The sequence below is a fragment of the Schistocerca cancellata genome, chromosome 7 (assembly GCF_023864275.1).
Source record: "Schistocerca cancellata isolate TAMUIC-IGC-003103 chromosome 7, iqSchCanc2.1, whole genome shotgun sequence".
Classification (NCBI taxonomy): Eukaryota; Metazoa; Arthropoda; class Insecta; order Orthoptera; family Acrididae; genus Schistocerca; species Schistocerca cancellata.
Genome location: NC_064632.1, coordinates 125150376 through 125171791, shown reverse-complemented (window position 1 = coordinate 125171791; position 21416 = coordinate 125150376). Strand labels below are relative to the sequence as shown.

General features: G+C 40.1%; 1 protein-coding gene across 1 annotated transcript in view; it reads right to left on the bottom strand.

The window, feature by feature from the left end:
* The window catches only part of LOC126092664 (dynein axonemal heavy chain 2), a 994477-nt gene that overhangs the window by 367034 nt on the left and 606027 nt on the right, over window positions 1-21416 (bottom strand). Inside the window, exons 55-58 of the mRNA XM_049908386.1 lie at window positions 18428-18537; window positions 18217-18332; window positions 10847-11157; window positions 2146-2324 (exon numbers count right to left, since the gene is read on the bottom strand). Coding sequence (XP_049764343.1) covers window positions 2146-2324; window positions 10847-11157; window positions 18217-18332; window positions 18428-18537 — 716 coding nt within the window. The remainder of the gene's footprint in view (window positions 1-2145; window positions 2325-10846; window positions 11158-18216; window positions 18333-18427; window positions 18538-21416) is intronic.

The following is a 21416-nucleotide window of genomic DNA, read 5'->3' as shown; positions in this document are numbered from 1 at the left end:
CCACAATCAGGACTGCATACGACCGAGGCACACAGGGCCAACACCCGGCATCATGGTGTGGGGAGCGATCTCCTACACTGGCCGTACACCACTGGTGATCGTCGAGGGGACACTGAATAGTGCACGGTACATCCAAACCGTCATCGAACCCATCGTTCTACCATTCCTAGACCGGCAAGGGAACTTGCTGTTCCAACAGGATAATGCACGTCCGCATGTATCCCGTGCCACCCAACGTGCTCTAGAAGGTGTAAGTCAACTACCCTGGCCAGCAAGATCTCCGGATCTGTCCCCCATTGAGCATGTTTGGGACTGGATGAAGCATCGTCTCACGCGGTCTGCACGTCCAGCACAAACGCTGGTCCAACTGAGGCGCCAGGTGGAAATGGCATGGCAAGCCGTTCCACAGGACTACATCCAGCATCTCTACGACCGTCTCCATGGGAGAATAGCAGCCTGCATTGCTGCGAAAGGTGGATATACACTGTACTAGTGCCGACATTGTGCATGCTCTGTTGCCTGTGTCTATGTGCCTGTGGTTCTGTCAGTGTGATCATGTGATGTATCTGACCCCAGGAATGTGTCAATAAAGTTTCCCCTTCCTGGGACAATGAATTCACGGTGTTCTTATTTCAATTTCCGGGAGTGTATTTCCTTTGCTGGTCACATTTTGTTAATAATACATCTTCAAAAGTTGCACAAAATATCAAATTTCTCGCTCAAAAAGGAATTCATACAATTTTGCTATTCAATGAGTAACTTTCTGATCACTGATGACAATAGTATAGTTAATTCACATGGAAATATTTTTTCCAAAGACATATTTATTATTTACTATATGTAAAAACCATGGAAAAGTGAAATTTTTGATGAGCTAAAAGCTGTTAATTTTAAATTGTTACAGCTTATTTGAAAGCCTTTATTCTCCTCTTTTCAATAAATACTTTATTTTTTCCAAAAACATCATATTTCAAAAATTATTCACAAACAAAATTTTTGTGTTCTAGAACGTTCTGACATTAAAATGTGATTATTTCCAAAATTCAGTGCTGTCACATTTTTATGTTTCCAAAAAAACACATTTTCACTAAATTAACTTGTTAGTCCGGTAACTATACCAATTAGAAAATTTCACTTGCTGAAGACTTTTTAGCAAACTCGAGGAATCCTTTTACACAGTGAATTGCTCTCCTATCAAATATTACTGATAATTTTGCAATTTTATAATTATAAAGGTGTTATTAAACAAAGGCATGTTAGTACTTATTGTGTCTTTGCCTCTTTAACTTTACTTTTTTATATTAATATCTAATACAGAATAAGCTTGTATATTAGCATTTTTTGGTGTCTATCTTGTGTGCACCTATGAATAGGTATCATGGACAAAGCTTTAGACAGTTGCATTACTGGGTCCATGTCATAAACATCATGCAGTCAGTCTTTAGTATGTAGTCCACATGTATACATCATGTATCAGTCTTCTAATTTTGCTGTTTTTTGAACTAATAACCAGATGTATTAACTCAGCATTTAACAATTTGTATTCTTCTTTTAATACAAGTGTCTATAAACAGGCACTGTACACATAATATTAGTCAGTTTCTTGCTGTGTATTCCAAACATAGCCATCATGTAATTTTCAGTCAGTGTTCAATAGTTACAGTGCAAAGTTAATATCTGGACACTTTAAAAATTTTGGCAAAGTTCTTTTAGATTAGGAGAAGTGCTGGCCCATGATATATTAACTGTCTAACTCGTGAATACAAGCTAATCATGAAAATGTTACTATGTGGCAATAAATACGAAATGGTCAAAAATTAACTTTTGCAGTGTGATGTATGTTATGTAACAACTCTTCACCAAATCCAAAAATTACAGGAAGACTAGTCAAGAAGAAATTCCAGAAGACTTCAGGGGCACAATTACATGTCAGAAGTGCTTCAAATTGACAAATGTTTCTACATAAAGTTACAATAATGATAGACTAACAAATAGAGTAAGGAAATTACATACAGTATTTGTTAATTGTTCTGGTATCAAGAGCAGAAAAATCATTAGATTGAGATATAATTAGTAAACAAGTAGATAACTAGTTTTCTGTTCTACTAAATCACTATGATCATCATGGAAATGTAATATTTATACCTGTGTATCATTAAATAGAAAAGTAGTAGCTTTATTTTCAACTCCTGTGACTGTGTATAATGTTTTTAAGTCTTCACGAAATTCCTGGACTCGGTATTGTTTTGTAACTTCAATTTGAAATGTTTGATATTCACATATGTATGCTGCAACACGAGATAAAGACTGTCTTCCACTGCCACCTAAGAAAAATAAAGTAAGAATTGTGATTTTGTTTCTTATTTGTTTAATCAGATTCTGTGGAACCATTCAAGCAAGAGCTACTTGGTCATGGAATGAGTGAATGCATAGTTTACATAATACTGATTAGAAAATTTATAAACAAAATAATTAAATAACAAAGCATTAAAAATTGTGAGAGACTATATGAATAAATAACACATTACAGAGAATTGTTATCAATTACTGTAAGGAACTTCTGTACAGGATAGAAAAAGTGTGCCTTAAAGAAACAATTCAACTTTGGTCTGAATTCTTGTAGCTTATCATTCAGTTTTTTTGGTTCCATTGGAAGCCTGCTGGAAATGAAACTAGCTGAACAGTACTCACCGCACTGTAAAAAGCTTAATGAAGTGTTGTCCAAGTGTATTTCATTTTTCCATCTAGTGCTAACTAAATTAATGTTTCAATATAACAGAAAGAAACATTCCACATGGGAAAAATATATCAAAAACAAAGATGCTGTGACTTACCAAATGAGAAAGTGCTGATAGATAGACACAATAAAAAACACACAAACACACACACAAATTTCAAGCTTTCGCAACCCAAAGTTGCTTCATCAGGAAAGAGGGAAGGAGAGGGAAAGACGAAAGGATGGATGGATATGTGTGTGTGTGCGAGTGTATACATGTCCCTTTTTCCCCCCTAAGGTAAGGCTTTCCGCTCCTGGTATTGGAATGACTCCTTACGCTCTCCCTTAAAACCCACATCCTTTCATCTTTACCCCTCCTTCCCTCTTTCCTGATGGAGCAACCATGGGTTGCGAAAGCTTGAAATTTGTGTGTGTGTTTGTGTTTGTTATTGTCTCTATCAACATACCAACGCTTTCGTTTGGTAAGTTTCAGCATCTTTGGTTTTAGATATATTTTTCCCTCAATCTCCGCTAATTTCTAATTTCAATTTGCCGCCGCTCATACCTCACCTGTCTTTCAACAACATCTTTGACTCTGTACTTCCGCCTCGACTGACATCTCTGCCCAAACTCTTTGCCTTTACAAATGTCTGCTTGTGTCTGTGTATATGTGGATGGATATGTGTGTGTGTGCGAGTGTATACCTGTCCTTTTTTCCACCTAAGGTAAGTCTTTCCACTCCCGGGATTGGAATGACTCCTTACCCTCTCCCTTAAAACCCAAATCCTTTCGTCTTTCCCTCTCCTTCCCTCTTTCCTGATGAGGCAACCGTTGGTTGCGAAAGCTTGAATTTTGTGTGTATGTTTGTGTTTGTTTGTGTGTCTATCGGCCTGCCAGCGCTTTTGTTTGGTAAGTCTCATCATCTTTCTTTTTAGATATATTTTTCCCACGTGGAATGTTTCCCTCTATTTTTATATATATATGTTTGTTTGTGTGTCTATCGACCTGCCAGCGCTTTTGTTTGGTAAGTCTCATCATCTTTCTTTATATATATATATATATATATATATATATATATATATATATATATATATTTAAAAAGAAAGATGATGAGACTTACCAAACAAAAGCGCTGGCAGGTCGATAGACACACAAACATACACAGAAAAATCAAGCTTTCGCAACAAACTGTTGCCTCATCAGGAAAGAGGGAAGGAGAGGGAAAGACGAAAGGATTTGGGTTTTAAGGGAGAGGGTAAGGAGTCATTCCAGTCCCGGGAGCGGAAAGACTTACCTTAGGGGGAAAAAAGGACAGGTATACACTCGCACACACACACATATCCATCCGCATATACACAGACACAAGCAGATATGTGTATGTGTGCGAGTGTATACCTGTCCTTTTTTCCCCCTAACGTAAGTCTTTCCGCTCCCGGGACTGGAATGACTCCTTACCCTCTCCCTTAAAACCCAAATCCTTTCGTCTTTCCCTCTCCTTCCCTCTTTCCTGATGAGGCAACAGTTTGTTGCGAAAGCTTGATTTTTCTGTGTATGTTTGTGTTTGTTTGTGTGTCTATCGACCTGCCAGCGCTTTTGTTTGGTAAGTCTCATCATCTTTCTTTTTAAATATATTTTTCCCACGTGGAATGTTTCCCTCTATTATATATATATATATATATATATATATATATATATATATATATATATATATATATATATACACCAAACGAAAGCGCTGGCATGTCGATAGACACACAAATAAACACAAACATACACACAAAATTCTAGCTTTCGCAACCAACGGTTGCCTCATCAGGAAAGAGGGAAGGAGAGGGAAAGACGAAAGGATTTGGGTTTTAAGGGAGAGGGTAAGGAGTCATTCCAATCCCGGGAGCGGAAAGACTTACCTTAGGGAGAAAAAAGGACAGGTATACACTCGCACACACACACATATCCATCCACACATATACAGACACAAGCAGATATATGAATGGGCATCACAAAACTGTATTTGTTTTTTCAGGACTAAAATTTTATCTACTAATTTTGAAACAATTCAATTTGACAAACTATATGCACATACAGAAATTCTATGGCATTCACTGTGAAGTATCTGCAATAGTGCACATGCCATTCTCCTTGCAGAAATCTTAAAGCTCCTAAACAGTTTTTGTTTGCATGGCAATGATAATATTTATGACGTACTAAATGCAATGATTCTTTATAGCATATCACACACTTAATCAAAAATGTTAACACAAAGTATGTTCCAGATGGAGTAAAATATGTCACTGAAAGGGTGGAGAAACTTTGAGACTTAAAAAACCCAAAGTATGGATGAATGGTATCATACTAAAATCTCTATTCCCTTGTTATCAGGTATGTGTCAGTAAACAAGTTGGGTAATGTTATTCTGGTACTGATTAATGTTACATAAGATTTTATTCTGCACACCCATGATTTATTTATGTACTATATACAACATCTGTCCCTGCTGTATTTTTGTAACTTCTGTTTGAGGTACTGACTACGTAGCAGAGGGCATTGGCGGCACTGCTCTGATGTCATTACAGGTGCAGCAGTGAATTCTCTTTGCCAACTGCAGCTTCAAGGAATACACTTGAACTCAAACTAACAATGGAGAAGACCAGAGCATCAAAATTGAATTCATAATTAGTTGGTCTCGTATCTGAAGTCTTTTAACAAACATCTCACAATAGCATCTTATGAGACGTCATTCTTTGTGTGCTCAAGTCTGGGAATGAATTGATTTGTCAATGCTAACTTCAAGTCTGCTGATTTAAGTAATATGCAACAATTTCCTGGTGTACTATGATTCAAGAAATGTACAGGAATACTGCATGACTAATTACAGTCACATTTCAACACAGTTTAATGACTACAGATTCGTGTAGCACACCCACATCACATCTGGACCAGTCTGTTTAAAGGTGAATGTTATATGTGTCAGTGACTGCCACCAATCTCTCCACTTACATTAAACTTTAAGTGAATTTAAGGTAATGTACTCAGGAAGGTTACACTCCTATGCAATAGTGGAATGCTTAAGGAATTACTGTCAAGAATTCAGAATATCCATTCCGAGGCTGATGTTTATATGCTCAATGAACAAGTAACAAATAATTCACATCACCAAATTTAATTTTAATAAAAAAAGTAAACAGGTCTGAAAATTCAATACTTTTCATATTGAGAAGGACTGAAAGAGTTAAAATCATATTACTTACCATGTCAAACAATTTGGCTTACTTTCTTTTCCTATAACAATAATTGCAACTTTGAGGATGTTGAATTCCACTAGATCCATTCTTTATAACTGCATGTAATATGCTCTATGATATATTATTTTCTGCTATTTACTCACTTATGCATGAAGTATTCATTTCACAACAGAAATAAATCTAAATTGTGTGCTGAATTTACAAAAGAATGTTCATGACTTTAAGTTTCTCAGGACTATTCACAATTCAATTCTTTATAACCACTGTCTTCTTAGAGTAGAATGAGTTTAGTCATTAAATATATAATTGTTAACAAGGGTATTTGTACAGAAAAATTCTTACAATTTAATTTCACTTGTTTATTAACATTCTTAAAACCTGATAGTGACACTGTTATTTCAAGAAGTTTTGCTACTATGCAGAATGAGTGTTTCACTAACAAATTATAAACCTCAATTTCAAAAGCATTCCATGGTCCTGAACAAGTAGATTTTCAGTGGTTATTAAACAGTTCTATACACATTATTTTCTGTTAGTTCTTGGTCTTCTCCAGTCTGTGCCTTGGCAAACTGAAGTCCTATTTGCCTCTAGTATTGTGATGGTGTATGTTCTCGCTAGTGTCAAACTCACTTAAGTTCCTTTTAGCACACAGTAATGCTATAAAAATATGTAGATTTACAGCTCTCAGAATATCTTCAGCTAGACAAGGAGATGATAGCAGCATTCCTCAGAATTCACTTTTCTCATTACAGTTTTCCCACAAATGGTTCCAGTGATTCATTAGGATTACAGAGGAGTTCATTAGAAGAAAACCAGTTCATAGCCAGTTCTAATTTTTTCTGCAGTTGCCTGATGCAACTCCATGTGAATGTGGTGTGTATTAATAATTGTTGTGTTGTCTGCAAAATATACCTCTGAATTAGCTTCTACACAGGAAGATAAATAACTAATTACAGAGATGAAAAGGAATGGAGCCTTGCAGCACAAGTGGAAGTGACTTCCAAAGGGCATCATTTTTAGTGGAGATAAATTGTCTCTTGTTGCTTAAATATGACTTGATTACAGTCAAAGATTAGTTATGCATGCCATAAAATTTCATTTTTGCAAAGAGTATGTTAAAAGATGTTCAAAGGCTTTACTGAAGTCATAAAGAACAACAGATACTAGATCCTTATTTTCAAAAGCAGTAATCACATAGTTAAAAACTTCAATGAGAGCAGTAGTAGCAGTATTTTTACCATGTTGGAACCCAAACAGTCTGTTGACAAGGAGTTAATGTTTTTCATAATAGTTATTTAACTTGTTATATGTGAGAGACTTGAAAACTTTTAAGGAAACTGGAACAGAAGTAACATGTTAGTAGTTTTGGGCATCTGCTTATTGCCCTCCTTGAAGGTTGCTATAGCTTAAGCAATTTTGAGTGCATTAGCAAACCTACAGTTCCAAGAAAAGTGAAAGGAAGCATTTAAATCAAACACTGGAAACTCCAAGTTAGAACATCAAGAATATAAGGACTGTGGTAAAGGTGACACACTGAGGTGCAGACAGGCAGAACAAAAAGACTGTTACATATAAGGACCATGGTAAAGATGACACATTGAGATGCAGACAGGCAGAACAAAAAGACTGTTACATATTTAGCTTTCAGCCAAAGCTGTCTTCAGAAAAGGAAACACACACACATCCCATCTCATTTATTAAGATTAGGAAGGGATCATTCACATCTCCTGGGAGCAGAAGCAAATCTTCTCTGTAGTTTTGGAATTTTCTTGTTTATAAAATCCCATACTGCTTAGTATTTGTTATGAGCACCTTCTGTGAACTGAAAGATGGCACCTATTCTGGCATATCATTATTTCTGTAAATCACAATTATCTTCTATTTCTATTTTTTAAAAATATCTTCCATTAGCTACGATTAACCTTTAACTAGTTACCCACCTTACACATGCTCCCCAAAATTCCACAAACCCAACAATCCTGAATGCCCCATTGTAGCTAATTATCGTACTCCCACTAAAAGGATTTCTGCTCTTGTTGACCAAGGTCTAAAACCAGCTGCCCTATAACTACTCTCTCATGTCAAAGATATCAACCACTTCTTACATTAGTAGGGCATGGGGGTGGGCTTTGGATGTCAAAAGGAAATAAAGACGGATGCCTAACGCTTATAGGACGGCAGGAGCAGCAGTTTACAATGTGACAACAGCCCCTTGCACCACCTGATGTCACTCGGTCCCATGGCACATTCGGAGCTGCTACAAGCTGCCCAACTCACCTTCTGCAAACATGTCATCTCAGCCCTCTCTGGTTAGTACTAGAGGCTGCAATCATGCCTATATTATTGGAAAATCATGCCAGCCACAGCAGTTAGTGCTTTTTAGTCCTGAAGACAATGGCAGAGACATCCATTGAAAACTCAAGAATTTTATTCAAACTGGTGCAGCTTGAAAACTGAAAAGATTTTATTCATAATTCCTAAACTGACTCTCAACCCCTTCCACACCAAAAAGTCACTGCCATACAGCCTGGCCACACAGACGGATTATCTGCATTGATGAGAATTCCCTCGTCCAGTATGCTAAATGTCTCACAAAGACCTTCACAGACAAGCACTATTCACCAAACTGCAAACAGATTTACCATGTCGCACTTTCACACACCCATAATCCTCTCACAACCCCCAAGACTGAGCTGCAAAGAAATGCCATCTCGTCCCCCACTATCTTCTTCAACTATCTATAATCATGCCCAGAAATGATGGACATCCTACCCAAGATCCTTCCCATCCCTCCCAAAGTGGTATTCCATCACCCACCCAACCTACACAACATTTTGGTCCATCCCTGTCCCATTCTCATTGCCAACCCCTTGCCATATCCCTGTGGAACACTGGTTGCAAGACCTGCCTGATTCACCCACCTAGCACAAACTGCTACAGTCTTGTCACAGGTTTATCCTATCCTATCAGAAGCAGGGCCACCTTTGAAGGCAGCCATGCCAACTCTGCTGCAATCACTGCACGGCATTTTATGTAGGCATGAATGCCAGCCAGCTGTCCACCCGAATCAATGGCCACTGGCAAACGGCAACTAAAACAGAGTTGACCACCCAAAACCATCACACTTTGCTGACCATGACACACTACAGTTCAAGGACTGCTTCACAACCCATGCCACTTGATCCTTCTTTCTAATAACAGCTTTCCTGAATTGCATGGATGGAAATTATCTTTGAAACCTATCCTTCATTCCCATAACCCTCCTGGCCTCAGTCTCCCTAACCTTCTGTCTCCACATCAGTCCCCCTTCCTCTGTCCTGGAACCCCCCCCCCCCCCCCCCAGACCATGCCTCCATGTCCTCTTTTTCATGTGTCGCTCCTCACTGGCTCTGTTATCAGTGTGCTACATGTGTAATCAGTGCACTTACCACCCATCTCTCACATAACGCATTCCTAGCCTGCACATCTGGTGGCTCCCTCTGAGCCACTGGCTACCCAATCCCTCCTCTTGCTTTAGCCTCTTTCAATCTCTGCCCATCCCTCACAACACAACCACCACCCTAGTCCACTTGCCAAACTGCAATCATGACACTGTGTGTGCAGCCACCATGATGTGGGTGCACAGATGTGTGTGTGTGTGTTGTTTGTATTCTATCTTTTCAAACTGCAATCATGACACTGTGTGTGCAGCCGCCATGATGTAGGTGCACAGATGTGTGTGTGTGTGTGTGTGTGTGTGTGTGTGTGTGTGTGTGTTGTTTGTATTCTATCTTTTCAAAGGATAACTAGCAAAGTTTCCATTCACTTCTGTGTGTAGCTGTTGATGACTCAGTGCTTCTGTTATTCGGTCTCCTTTACCCCTGATTTATATACTTATATTAATTACTATTTACTACACTTATTTCTTTTCAGTGAATTTCAGTCAACTAATGGATCCTTTTATTTGACCCTAAGTCTCCGTTATTTACTGACAGCTATCTAATACTTTCATTGTTAAGTGCTCTTATAATGAAATGACATGTTACAAACATCATTATGCCCTACAGCCATGTTTACAAGCTGACAAGGTGATCATAATGCAGCGTCTCCACTGCTCTTGTATCTTTTTTAATTCTTTCACTACTGTCTGCTGAGTTCTTTTGTGAAAATAATAATAACAATTATAATAATGTGGAGGGAGGGGAAGGCTGTTCTAGGATTCTTCTAATCATAGAACCACCTAACTGTTCCTAAGACACTATTTTCTGTGTTGTGTCCCTGCAACAAAGGTAAAAAGGCAAGAAGAAGATAAAGAAAATGAAGACTACTAAACTCCTGATGTAGCATGGATAGACCAAGCTATTAATGGTCATATATCGAAAGTTAGGAGCTACTGAGGCACTATTAGCTAATGACTGCACACCTTGTGTAGTTACTGAAACAATGAAGAAGTAGAAAATGTGGCAACAGATAATTGTGATAACTTATGAGGATGAGTGAAATTCGGGAAAAGAAAAGTAAAAATAAGGTTTTTGGTGGAATAGTGAAACTGCAAGAAGAAGAATGGATGGAGATGACTTGCAAATGATAAAAGAATTAAATTAACAAAGAAACAAGGAAATAAACACTACGGATCTTAAGAAATTGGGAACAGCATTAAAGAGAGATGTGGATATAATCTAGTAATTACAAAATATATAAAAGCGATGTCTGTTCTGTTGGTAGGAAATCATTATTAAGAAATGCCAGTTTATGGAGATATTCAGGAAGGTATTTCAATACGGCTGCCCTACAGATACTAGGATCTAAACAATTTTGAAATATGAACAGAAAAGCTGATTCAGTTCTCTCATCCACTCAATCATTCTGTTTACACTTCAGAAAAGAAGTAGTGCTGATTCCTTCTTACCTATGCCTACTAACAACATATTTCCTCTTGGCTGAGAGATCACACGGACTATGCGACAAATGTGCTGTATGGCAAATTTGAATAAGACAAGATCCACACGGGCAACTCCAGGGGTGACATTATATTCTTCTATTTGGCCTTCCAAATGTCTCCTCAGTGCAGCCAGATCTGTTATGTCTTCATAGAATCCATAGCTACTAATGAAGTCAGCAAAGATGGGAGACTCTTTCTCAGGACATACACTTGAAAATGTTAAATCAAAATGTTTTCCCAGCTGATCATTCATTTGGTTAAAAAACCATTCAATATCTCTGAAAAAGAATTTACGAAGTTATTAAATTCAAGATTAATACAGAAATGTATATATCAAATGTATAAAGCAAATAGAAATTATGGTATGTATTTGTGTTTGTTTTATTTTAACTTATGCAACAGCAAACATACGGTACTGAAATGCCCTTTATTTCATGAATTAATGTTTTATTCACAATATATATTACAGTTATCAATGTAAAAAACTGGATGAGTGTGAGTAGGATTCGCTTTCTGAGGGTTCCAAACCTACTTAGTTGTGGATATATATAGTTAAATACAGGTTCTGATGAGTGAGTTTGTGCGAATAAAAATATGTGACACAGATATCTGTATATTTTGATTGCAGTGACTCGTAAGCTTAACTTTTTTACTCTGGCAAGGGACTGTAGATCTTAGTATTTGACAAAATTTACATTTTGCACCTCTACCCATTCCTGAGAAAAATAGAACTTATCAGACAAGCAGACAGAAAGAAAACAAAGTAATCCTGTTTTTACAGACTGAGGTACAAAACTCTAAAAATAGTAACAATAAGATCAAACAATGTAAACTGCAGGTTGTAACATCAACAATGTAGGAAAAGACAGACTGCTACTTACCATAAAGAAGACACATTAAGTTGCAGACAGGCACAATCAAAAGACACTTACTTAAAGCTTTTGGCCACTGCATTTATCGGTAAAAGAGAAAAGCACACCATTCCTACAAATGAACAAGCACACCTCACGCACATGACTGCCATCCCCAACACCTCGGGCCGGGAACTTCCAGCCCGAGATGCTGGAATTGGTGTGCATGAGGAGTGCTTGTTTGCATTGATGATTTCTCCAACATGGCCTGCCAAGTAGACCAGTCCATGGAGTGGGATACACTGCTTGGCAGAGAGCTGTCATCAGTTTATCATGGATGGCCAGAGCAGTTACCAACATGAGCAGACCCATTACCGTATTTACTCAAATCTAAGCCGCACTCGAATCTAAGCCGCACCTGAAATATGAGACTCGAAATAAGGGGAAAAAAAATTCCCAAATCTAAGCCGCACCTAAAATTTGAGACTCGAAATTCAAGGGGAGAGAAAAGTTTTAGGCCGCACCTCCAAATCGAAACAAAGTTGGTCCATTGTAATATGAGACACAATTTAGGTCGAATGAATGACGATACAGGCACAGTCCAACATAATGTTAGACTGTGATACAGCTACAGTAGTTTGGTTCGAGTCGAAAGCTTAGCAGTTAAGCTTTACTAGGTAGCCATTGCTATGCGTCAGGCGCTCCCTCCGTATTTATACGGATACCCTTCCTTTTTCACGTGCTTCGTCTGGTTTGAATCGATTGCTTATTTTGCTTTGATCTGATAAGTGCTGTTTTCAATGTTATAGGTGTTTACGTCAGTCACTCTAAGCTGAAAATGCATTACTATACTGTGTCATGCATTGTTTGTCGCATTCTGAATAGTGCGTGTTTACGGCCTGTCGCTGCTCACGGCATGGCTTGCTTTTGTGCGCGCTACCGCCGCCTACAATTAAAAAAAAGAGAGGAATCGTCACATTAGCGAAAAAATGGCAAGAGACTGCTATTTGTTGTTTCTTACACTGCTGCTTTCTTTGATAATGATCAACAAGAACCAAATAATAGACTGCGTATGATATAACATGTTCTGAATGAGAGTTTGGCGAAAATTTTTCTCCGTTTGAAAATCTTTGCGGCCGCTTCTTTAGTACATCAAATTCTGCACAAAAATTAGTCATCTTAGGTATAAAAATCTAGTCAGTTGCCGTGCTTCATTTCTGACTGTATCACTATTAGGCATAAGAGTAATACGAATATAAACATGACACGATACGTATATTCTTTCGCGTTTGCTGTTGTCTCACTCTAGTTTAGTAGTTTATTTGGCAGACAGGATTTAAATGAGAGCAGCAAACACGAAAGAATACATGGCAAAATGTTTATTTTCGTATTATTCTTATGGTGAAGAGAATACTGCATGTGATTCACATTTCATCAGGTTCCTATTAGCAACCATCTCTTCTCACAGGTAGGAAAAAATCAGAACGTAGAGTTGGCCATATTGACAAAAATCCCAGTATTACTAGTCGGATTTTCATAGTACATTGAAATTCGAAGATGAACAATACGGAATTTGTATTTACTTCGTTGGATAATGTATGAAAATGCAGTGGTCGAAACTCGGGCGGAGAAAAATGCTCGTCTTCCAATTTTTTTTTAATTTTATTTACTGACGCAGAGGTTTTGGCGCCAGTATTTATCTTTGTGCCTACAAAGGATGCCTGTGTAGCGCTACATACATTCGACGGCAGATGTTAGTTGTGGCGGCACCTATCAACATTTCTCAGAACTTCCGCTTGCTTTGCACTCGATTCTAAGCCGCAGGTGGTTTTTTTGGATTACAAAAACCGGAAAAAAAGTGCGGCTTAGATTCGAGTAAATACGGTATATTACACCTACTTCTCTCTTGACTACTTTTTCAATTCCAAGGATAGTGTGTTGTGTTGGCCATCTAGGATGCAGAATGTCATTTGTCATTCCACCCACACTATAACCAAGAACTGTACAGTGGCTTCACAATCACAATGAAATCATTAGCAAGGCAACATGTATATTGGCCAGGCATTAATAAGGAAATTGAAATAGCCATCTGCTCTTGTTACACATGCATCCAAAATCAGTCAGGGGAAAATACGATGATAATAATTTTAGACTACAAGTAACAGGCTGAAGAGAAATAAACAAATAAATGATGGTGGTAGATGATCTCTGTAACTCCCCATTTGTTGGCCAAATTTCCTCAATGATTAACCACATACAGAACATGCAAACACATTCACAACAGAGGGAGGAATGAACACAATTGTATGAAAAATTTCTGCCAGAGAAATGGAATATCCCACCTGACCAATGAGTCTCTCCAATCAGCATCAAATTCAGGAGCTAACAGATTGCCCTAAGACATTTGAAAATCAGAAGACAAATAGGATGCACATTCAGTCTCACATGGAAGCCTTTATGAGCTTCCTCGTGAGTTATCAGTCCATGTCCCCATCCCCCCCCCCCCCTCCCCCCACCACGACCATCATCAGACAGTTGAGCCAGAGCCCAGAGCATGTGGTTAACACAGAATTATCATTAAGACACCCAGGTAAGGGACCTGTTCATTTGTCCTCAGTGCCAAGTGCCTCTTGCATTGTCATGAGTCATAGGGGATGCAGTTATTTGAAGTCACAGTTGGCCGGAACCAGCTGGTCTGCTATCAAACCAGCTGTGGCCCTGACAACCAGATGCAACTGCATTCCATACCATCCAGAGAAGCCTTATGATTGCCCCATGCCTGGCTGTGTTCCAAGACATTGCACCCATCTCCACTTTAGGGCAATACAACCTCTGCCAGCACTTCAATTACAAGCCATGGAAGATGAGCCTACAGTATCAAACCACACCCCACACCCCACATCACATTGTAACCACCACACTCACACACACCTTGCAAAGACAGGTCAGCTCAAGAAGGCAGGCCCCAGTGCCAACTACTCAGATACTCTATCCTACAGCTCTTAAATGAGGCAGATTCCATTATCCCTGTCTCTCTCCCCATGGAGATAGAGCTGCTGGCTGGGTTACCAGAATCGCACACAAAATAAAAATAAAAGAATACCATATTTACTCGAATCTAAGCCGCACTTTTTTTCCGGTTTTTGTAATCCAAAAAACCGCCTGCGGCTTAGAATCGAGTGCAAAGCAAGCGGAAGTTCTGAAAAATGATGGTAGGTGCCGCCACAACTAACTTCTGCCGTCGAATATATGTAGCGCTACACAAGCATGCTTTGTGGGCACAAAGATAAATACTGGCGCCAAAACACCTTCCCCCCCCCCCCCCCCCCCCACCCCCCCCCCTCTCTCCGCCCCGAGTATCGACCACTGCATTTTCATACATTGTCCAACGAAGTAAATACAAATTCCGTATTGTTCATCTTCGAATGTAGCAGAATTTCAATGTACTACGAAAATCCGACTGGCAAGACTGTTAGGGATGTTTGTCAATATGGCCAACTCTACGTTCCGAGTTTTTTCCTACCCGTGAGAAGAGATGGTTGCTAATAGGAACCTGATGAAATGTGAATCACATGCAGTATTCTCTTCACCATAAGAATAATACGAAAATAAACATTTTGCCATGTATTCTTTCGTGTTTGCTGCTCTCATTTAAATCCTGTCTGCCTAATAAACTACTAAACTAGAGTGAAACAACAGCAAACGCGGAAGAATATACGTATCGTGTCATGTTTATATTCGTATTATTCTTATGCCTAATAGTGATATAGTCAGAAATGAAGCATGGCAACTGACTAGATTTTAAATGTAAGATGACTAATTTCTGTGCAGAATTTGATGTACTAAAGAAGCGGCCGCAAAGATTTTCAAACGGAGAAAAATTTTCGCCTAACTCTCGTTCAGAACATATTCTATCATACGCAGTCTATTATTTGGTTCTTGTTGATCATTATCAAAGAAAGCAGCAGTGTAAGTAACAACAAACTGCAGTCTCTTGCCATTGTTTTGCTAATGAGACGATTCCTCTTTTTTTTTTTTAAAGCGGCGGTAGCGCGCACAAAAGCAAATCATGCCGCGAGCGGCGACAGGCCGTACACACGCACCATCAGAATGCGACAAACAATGCATGACACAGTACAATAATGCATTTTCAGCTTAGAGTGACGTAAACACCTATAACAAAGAAAACACACTTATCAGATCAAAGCAAAATAAGCAATCGATTCAAACCAGACGAAGCATGTGAAAAAGGAAGGGTACCCGTATAAATACGGAGGGAGCGCCTGACGCATAGCAATGGCTACCTTGTAAAGCTTAACTGCTAAGCTTAGTAGTAGTAGTAGTAGTAGTAGTAGAGGGTTGTGTGGGCGCACGACAGCAAGGTCTTCAGCGCCCGTTCAGTATCATAGTGAGACGGGTGTCAAGAAAAAAACTCAGAACATTTACATATAACGGAACAGAAAACACGGGGAACAATCATTGAAAAACATGTGCTCACCCACACCGAAGCGTGGGATGAAGCAGGGCGTCAACAGTAGAACATGAACAACACGGGAAGAAAAAGGTAGAGGGTGCTAAAACAATGTAGCAGATGGAAGTGGCTGGCTGACCGCAAGGAAAAAAAGGGAGGAGTCAGCCACTCTGCAATATACTAAAACCTCCAGCCTAAAAGTTTAGGCCAGAGTCCAGACGCATCACAAAACTTAAAAACCCTAGACACACACGTCTCATCGTTAGCTAAAACATAGGGCAGATCCCCATCAACTTGTGCTTCTGCCCTTGCATCACGGTATAAAATGCAGTCTGTTAAAATGTGCCGGACAGAGATGTGCACACCACAAGCATCACAAAATGGAGGATCCTCCCGCCTAATAAATAGCTATGTGTCAGAGGACAGTGCCCGATCCGAAGACGTGTGAGCGCCACCTCTTCCCGCCTGAGCAGCCGGCAGGAGGAACGCCACGGCCGAGTGGTTGACTTTACCAACCACAGTTTATTGGCCGTCACCGCCAGCCATTCGTCCTCCCACAACTCCATGCACTTCCTGTGGAGTGCAGCGATGACTGACTGCAAGGGGATGGGACACTGGACCACATCCTGCTCTCTGCAGGCCTCCTTGGCAGCCCGATCAGCCTGTTCATTGCCCCATATGCCTACATGACCAGGCACCCAGCAGAAGGATACCTCTTTACCCCGCCGCTGGAGCAAGTACAGTTGGTCATGTATCAGCTGGACCATCTCTTCAGTTGGGTACAGGTTCTGCAGCGACTGTAAGGCACTAAGAGAATCGGAGCAGAGAAGAAATCGATCGCCCCGAACACGATGCATCTGCTCCAGTGCCGTCAGGATCGCGTGGAGCTCCGCTGCGAAAACGGTATATTCAGCAGGGAGGCGAATCCGGGTAACATGATCAGGGAACACCACAGAACAGCCAAGGAAAGTCTCCTGTTTGGAGCCATCAGTATAAACGACAGTGAAACCATGATGCACATCTAAAATGTTAAAAAACAGAGATTGGAACGTAAAATTTGGTGTGCCAGCTTTCTTAAAATTAGTCAAATCTAAAATAAGTTTGGGTCTCCGGAGGAGCCAAGGTGGAGATCTGCTCCAACCGCGACGTAAAACATGAAGACCAGCCATAGACATCGCACCGAGGCAATCCTGTGCGCGAATCCCATAGGGCTGCGTCGCACGTTGCCGGTTATGAAACAATCGTGCCAGAGGAGGCTGAGCAACGGTATGGTAAGCAGGGGTGTATGGTGTGGACAAAGTTTTATACGCCTGGCGCACTGTAAGTAGCCGTCGCCGCATATGAAGTGGCGGTTCACCAGCGTCTGCACAGAGGCTTGGTATGGGGCTAGTTCGAAATGCCCCAGTGGCCAACCGAAGCCCTTCATGGTGCACAACATCCAACAACTTTAAGTAAGAAGGCCTCGCAGACCCATACACCGTGCACCCATAATCGAGCCGAGATCGCACAAACGCCCTGTAAAACTGGAGCAGACAAGTCCTGTCAGCTCCCCACGTACTGTGGCTAAGACATTTTAAAATACTTACAGCCTTAAGTGACCGCCGTTTCAGGTCTTTAAGATGAGGTAACCACATGAGCTTCGAGTCAAAAATGAGCCCCAGAAATCTCACCGTGTCTTTAAAAGTAAGTATAGTGTGGACTCGAACCAAACTACACTAGCTGTATCATCTTTCATTCAACCTAAATTGTGTCTCGTATTACAATGGACCAACTTTGTTTCGATTTGGAGGTGCGGCCTAAAACTTTTCTCTCCCCTTGAATTTCGAGTCTCAAATTTCAGGTGCGGCTTAGATTCGGGAAATATTTTTTTCCTTTATTTCGAGTCTCATTTTTCAGGTACGGCTTAAATTCGAGTGCGGCTTAGATTCGAGTAAATACGGTAAGTAAACCACAGAATATAATGAAGGAATAACATATAACATCTAATTCCACATCATTTTATGAATTACACTTACTTCTCATCAACAAGTCTGTCATTAAATACTCTGTAACATTCATGGACCCATAGTCTCAGCATCCTATTTTTTGTATAATGGTATTCACGGTGACTTCTCAATAGACCTTGAAAAACCTGAAAAGTAATGATTAAAAATCAAAGAAGAAAATAAATTGTAGCTTTTTGTGAAATTACTGTTGAATAAAATCTATACAAGATTTTCACTTTACCTTTGATATATCTCGCAAGTTGAAAAGATAGTGAATTTTTGTTGGTGTTGGCAACATTTTGGAACAAACTGCATTGTACAGGTCAATTGTTGCAAGTGTTATTTCATGAGCTGTAATGAAAGTTCAATATATGCATTTATTAATATTAAGATTATTCTTATAAAATGCAAGAGAGGAAAGTCTTAGACTTTAGTACTTACATAGTACAGTCTTGTTATACAACTTACAAAAGAATTTAGTCAAATAAGAAAATTTGTAATGGCAGTTAGACAAATTTCATGGATAACAAATCTAAATGCCTTCTGTAGAAACTATTTAGAAAACATGTCTGAGGAACCTAATCACAGCCAAATGTTATTAGACATATTGATAACAAAGATTCCTTAAATTTTGAAGTAATACTGAGACTGAGGCCAATGGCTGTACACAAGCAGCACACCAATAATCATCAGGTTTCAAAAGTTTAAATAAAAGTTAGAAAGCCAGTATGTCGAGTAAACTAGAAAAAGTTGAGTAAACATGAAAAAGATTTATGGCTCAAGTTTGGATGCCTAAAGGTATAGTAAATGAGTTGCAGCAGACATTGCATACACTACCAGGTGATATTACTTTTGAATTCTCTACCACAAAAAATATTTAGAATATGAAAACAAAAATTAATTTGGATATGAAAATATGGATACCTTTTACTCTTTCCAACTTTTCATAACCTTAGAGGATGTGACCTACAATGTAAAAGGATTACACTTTCTTAACTGTGCCTTACTCTGGCATTTTTACAGGATTTGGTTTACAAAATGCCTTACTTGAACTCATAAATGATGTTATAATCTATATAAATAAGAAGAACATTCCTCTTGGTTCTTTCATGACCTTTTAAATATGCCTGAGTCTATAGAATTTTAAATTCCATTTGAAAAAATATAATGTTATGGTAATAATGGCATGTAACTAGCATCGAAAGAATCTTGTGCTATAAGGTAAAACAGAGGAACATACTAAAAGACTGGAATAAAATTAACATAGATTGAGAGAACACAGCATTTTGTATTCTGTACAGTCACTACTTTACACCTTCCTATAGCTGATCTAAACAAATCATTCAGTAAGGTTATTAAAAAATACTTCAAGTGTTTTTAGTTGCTACAGAATCAAACTGACTTCTATAAACAACTACAGACACTTGTAGCATGTGTGGATATGTATAAAAGTTAGTTTCATTTTATAATTTAGTTTCTTACGAGTTTAATATTTGTCTTTTCATATCATTTTAAACACATCATTTGAAAATGGCATGCTAAAAAGTAGAAAGTAGTAATGACACACCATTTGCATGAGCTAAGGGTGAAATATACATAAAGAAAATCATTTACCCAGTGCCAATGCCAGCCACAGACAAAACATACACAACAGACATACAATGTTACAAGTGCTGAGTACGAACAAAAACAGAACGAAGCTGGAAATCCTCAATAACTGTGTCAAGTGCTATACCATCTAAACTGGTGCTAAAGTGAAAATTTATCAAAACATCAGGAGTGTCCTTGACAAACAGGATGAACTTCTCATGCCCATACAGAAAAATGAAAGGACACACAGAGTGTCAGCAGGTGTATTGTGTATATAAGAACATTACATGGAAATCCCTGAAAGTCCTCAGATTTATTGTGGTAGGTACTAGCTAATACACTCCTGGAAATTGAAATAAGAACACCGTGAATACATTGTCCCAGGAAGGGGAAACTTTATTGACACATTCCTGGGGTCAGATACATCACATGATCACAATGACAGAGCCACAGGCACATAGACACAGGCAACAGAGCATGCACAATGTCGGCACTAGTACAGTGTATATCCACCTTTCGCAGCAATGCAGGCTGCTATTCTCCCATGCAGACGATCGTAGAGATGCTGGATGTAGTCCTGTGGAACGGCTTGCCACGCCATTTCCACCTGGCGCCTCAGTTGGACCAGCGTTCATGCTGGACGTGCAGACCGTGTGAGACGATGCTTCATCCAGTCCCAAACATGCTCAATGGGGGACAGATCCAGAGATCTTGCTGGCCAGGGTAGTTGACTTACACCTTCTAGAGCACGTTGGGTGCCACGGGATACATGCGGACGTGCATTAGCCTGTTGGAACAGCAAGTTCCCTTGCCGGTCTAGGAATGGTAGAACGATGGGTTCGATGACGGTTTGGATGTACCGTGCACTATCCAGTGTCCCCTCGATGATCACCAGTGGTGTACGGCCAGTGTAGGAGATCGCTCCCCACACCATGATGCCGGGTGTTGGCCCTGTGTGCCTCGGTCGTATGCAATCCTGATTGTGGCACTCACCTGCACGGCGCCAAACACGCATACGACCATCATTGGCACCAAGGCAGAAGCGACTCTCATCGCTGAAGACGAAACGTCTCCATTCGTCCCTCCATTCACGCCTGTCGCGACACCACTGGAGGCGGGCTGCACGATGTTGGGGCGTGAGCGGAAGACGGCCTAACGGTGTGCGGGACCGTAGCCCAGCTTCATGGAGACGGTTGCGAATGGTCCTCACCGATACCCCAGGAGCAACAGCGTCCCTAATTTGCTGGGAAGTGGCGGTGCGGTCCCCTACGGCACTGCGTAGGATCCTACGGTCTTGGTGTGCATCCGTGTGTCGCTGTGGTCCGGTCCCAGGTCGATGGGCACGTGCACCTTCTGCCGACCACTGGCGACAACATCGATGTACTGTGGAGACCTCACGCCCCATGTGTTGAGCAATTCGGCGTTACGTCCACCCGGCCTCCTGCACGCCCACTATACGCCCTCGCTCAAAGTCCGTCAACTGCACATACGGTTCACGTCCACGCTGTCGCGGCATGCTACCAGTGTTAAAGACTGCGATGGAGCTCCGTATGCCATGGCAAACTGGCTGACACTGACGGCGGCGGTGCACAAATGCTGCGCAGCTAGCGCCATTCGACGGCCAACATCGCGGTTCCTGG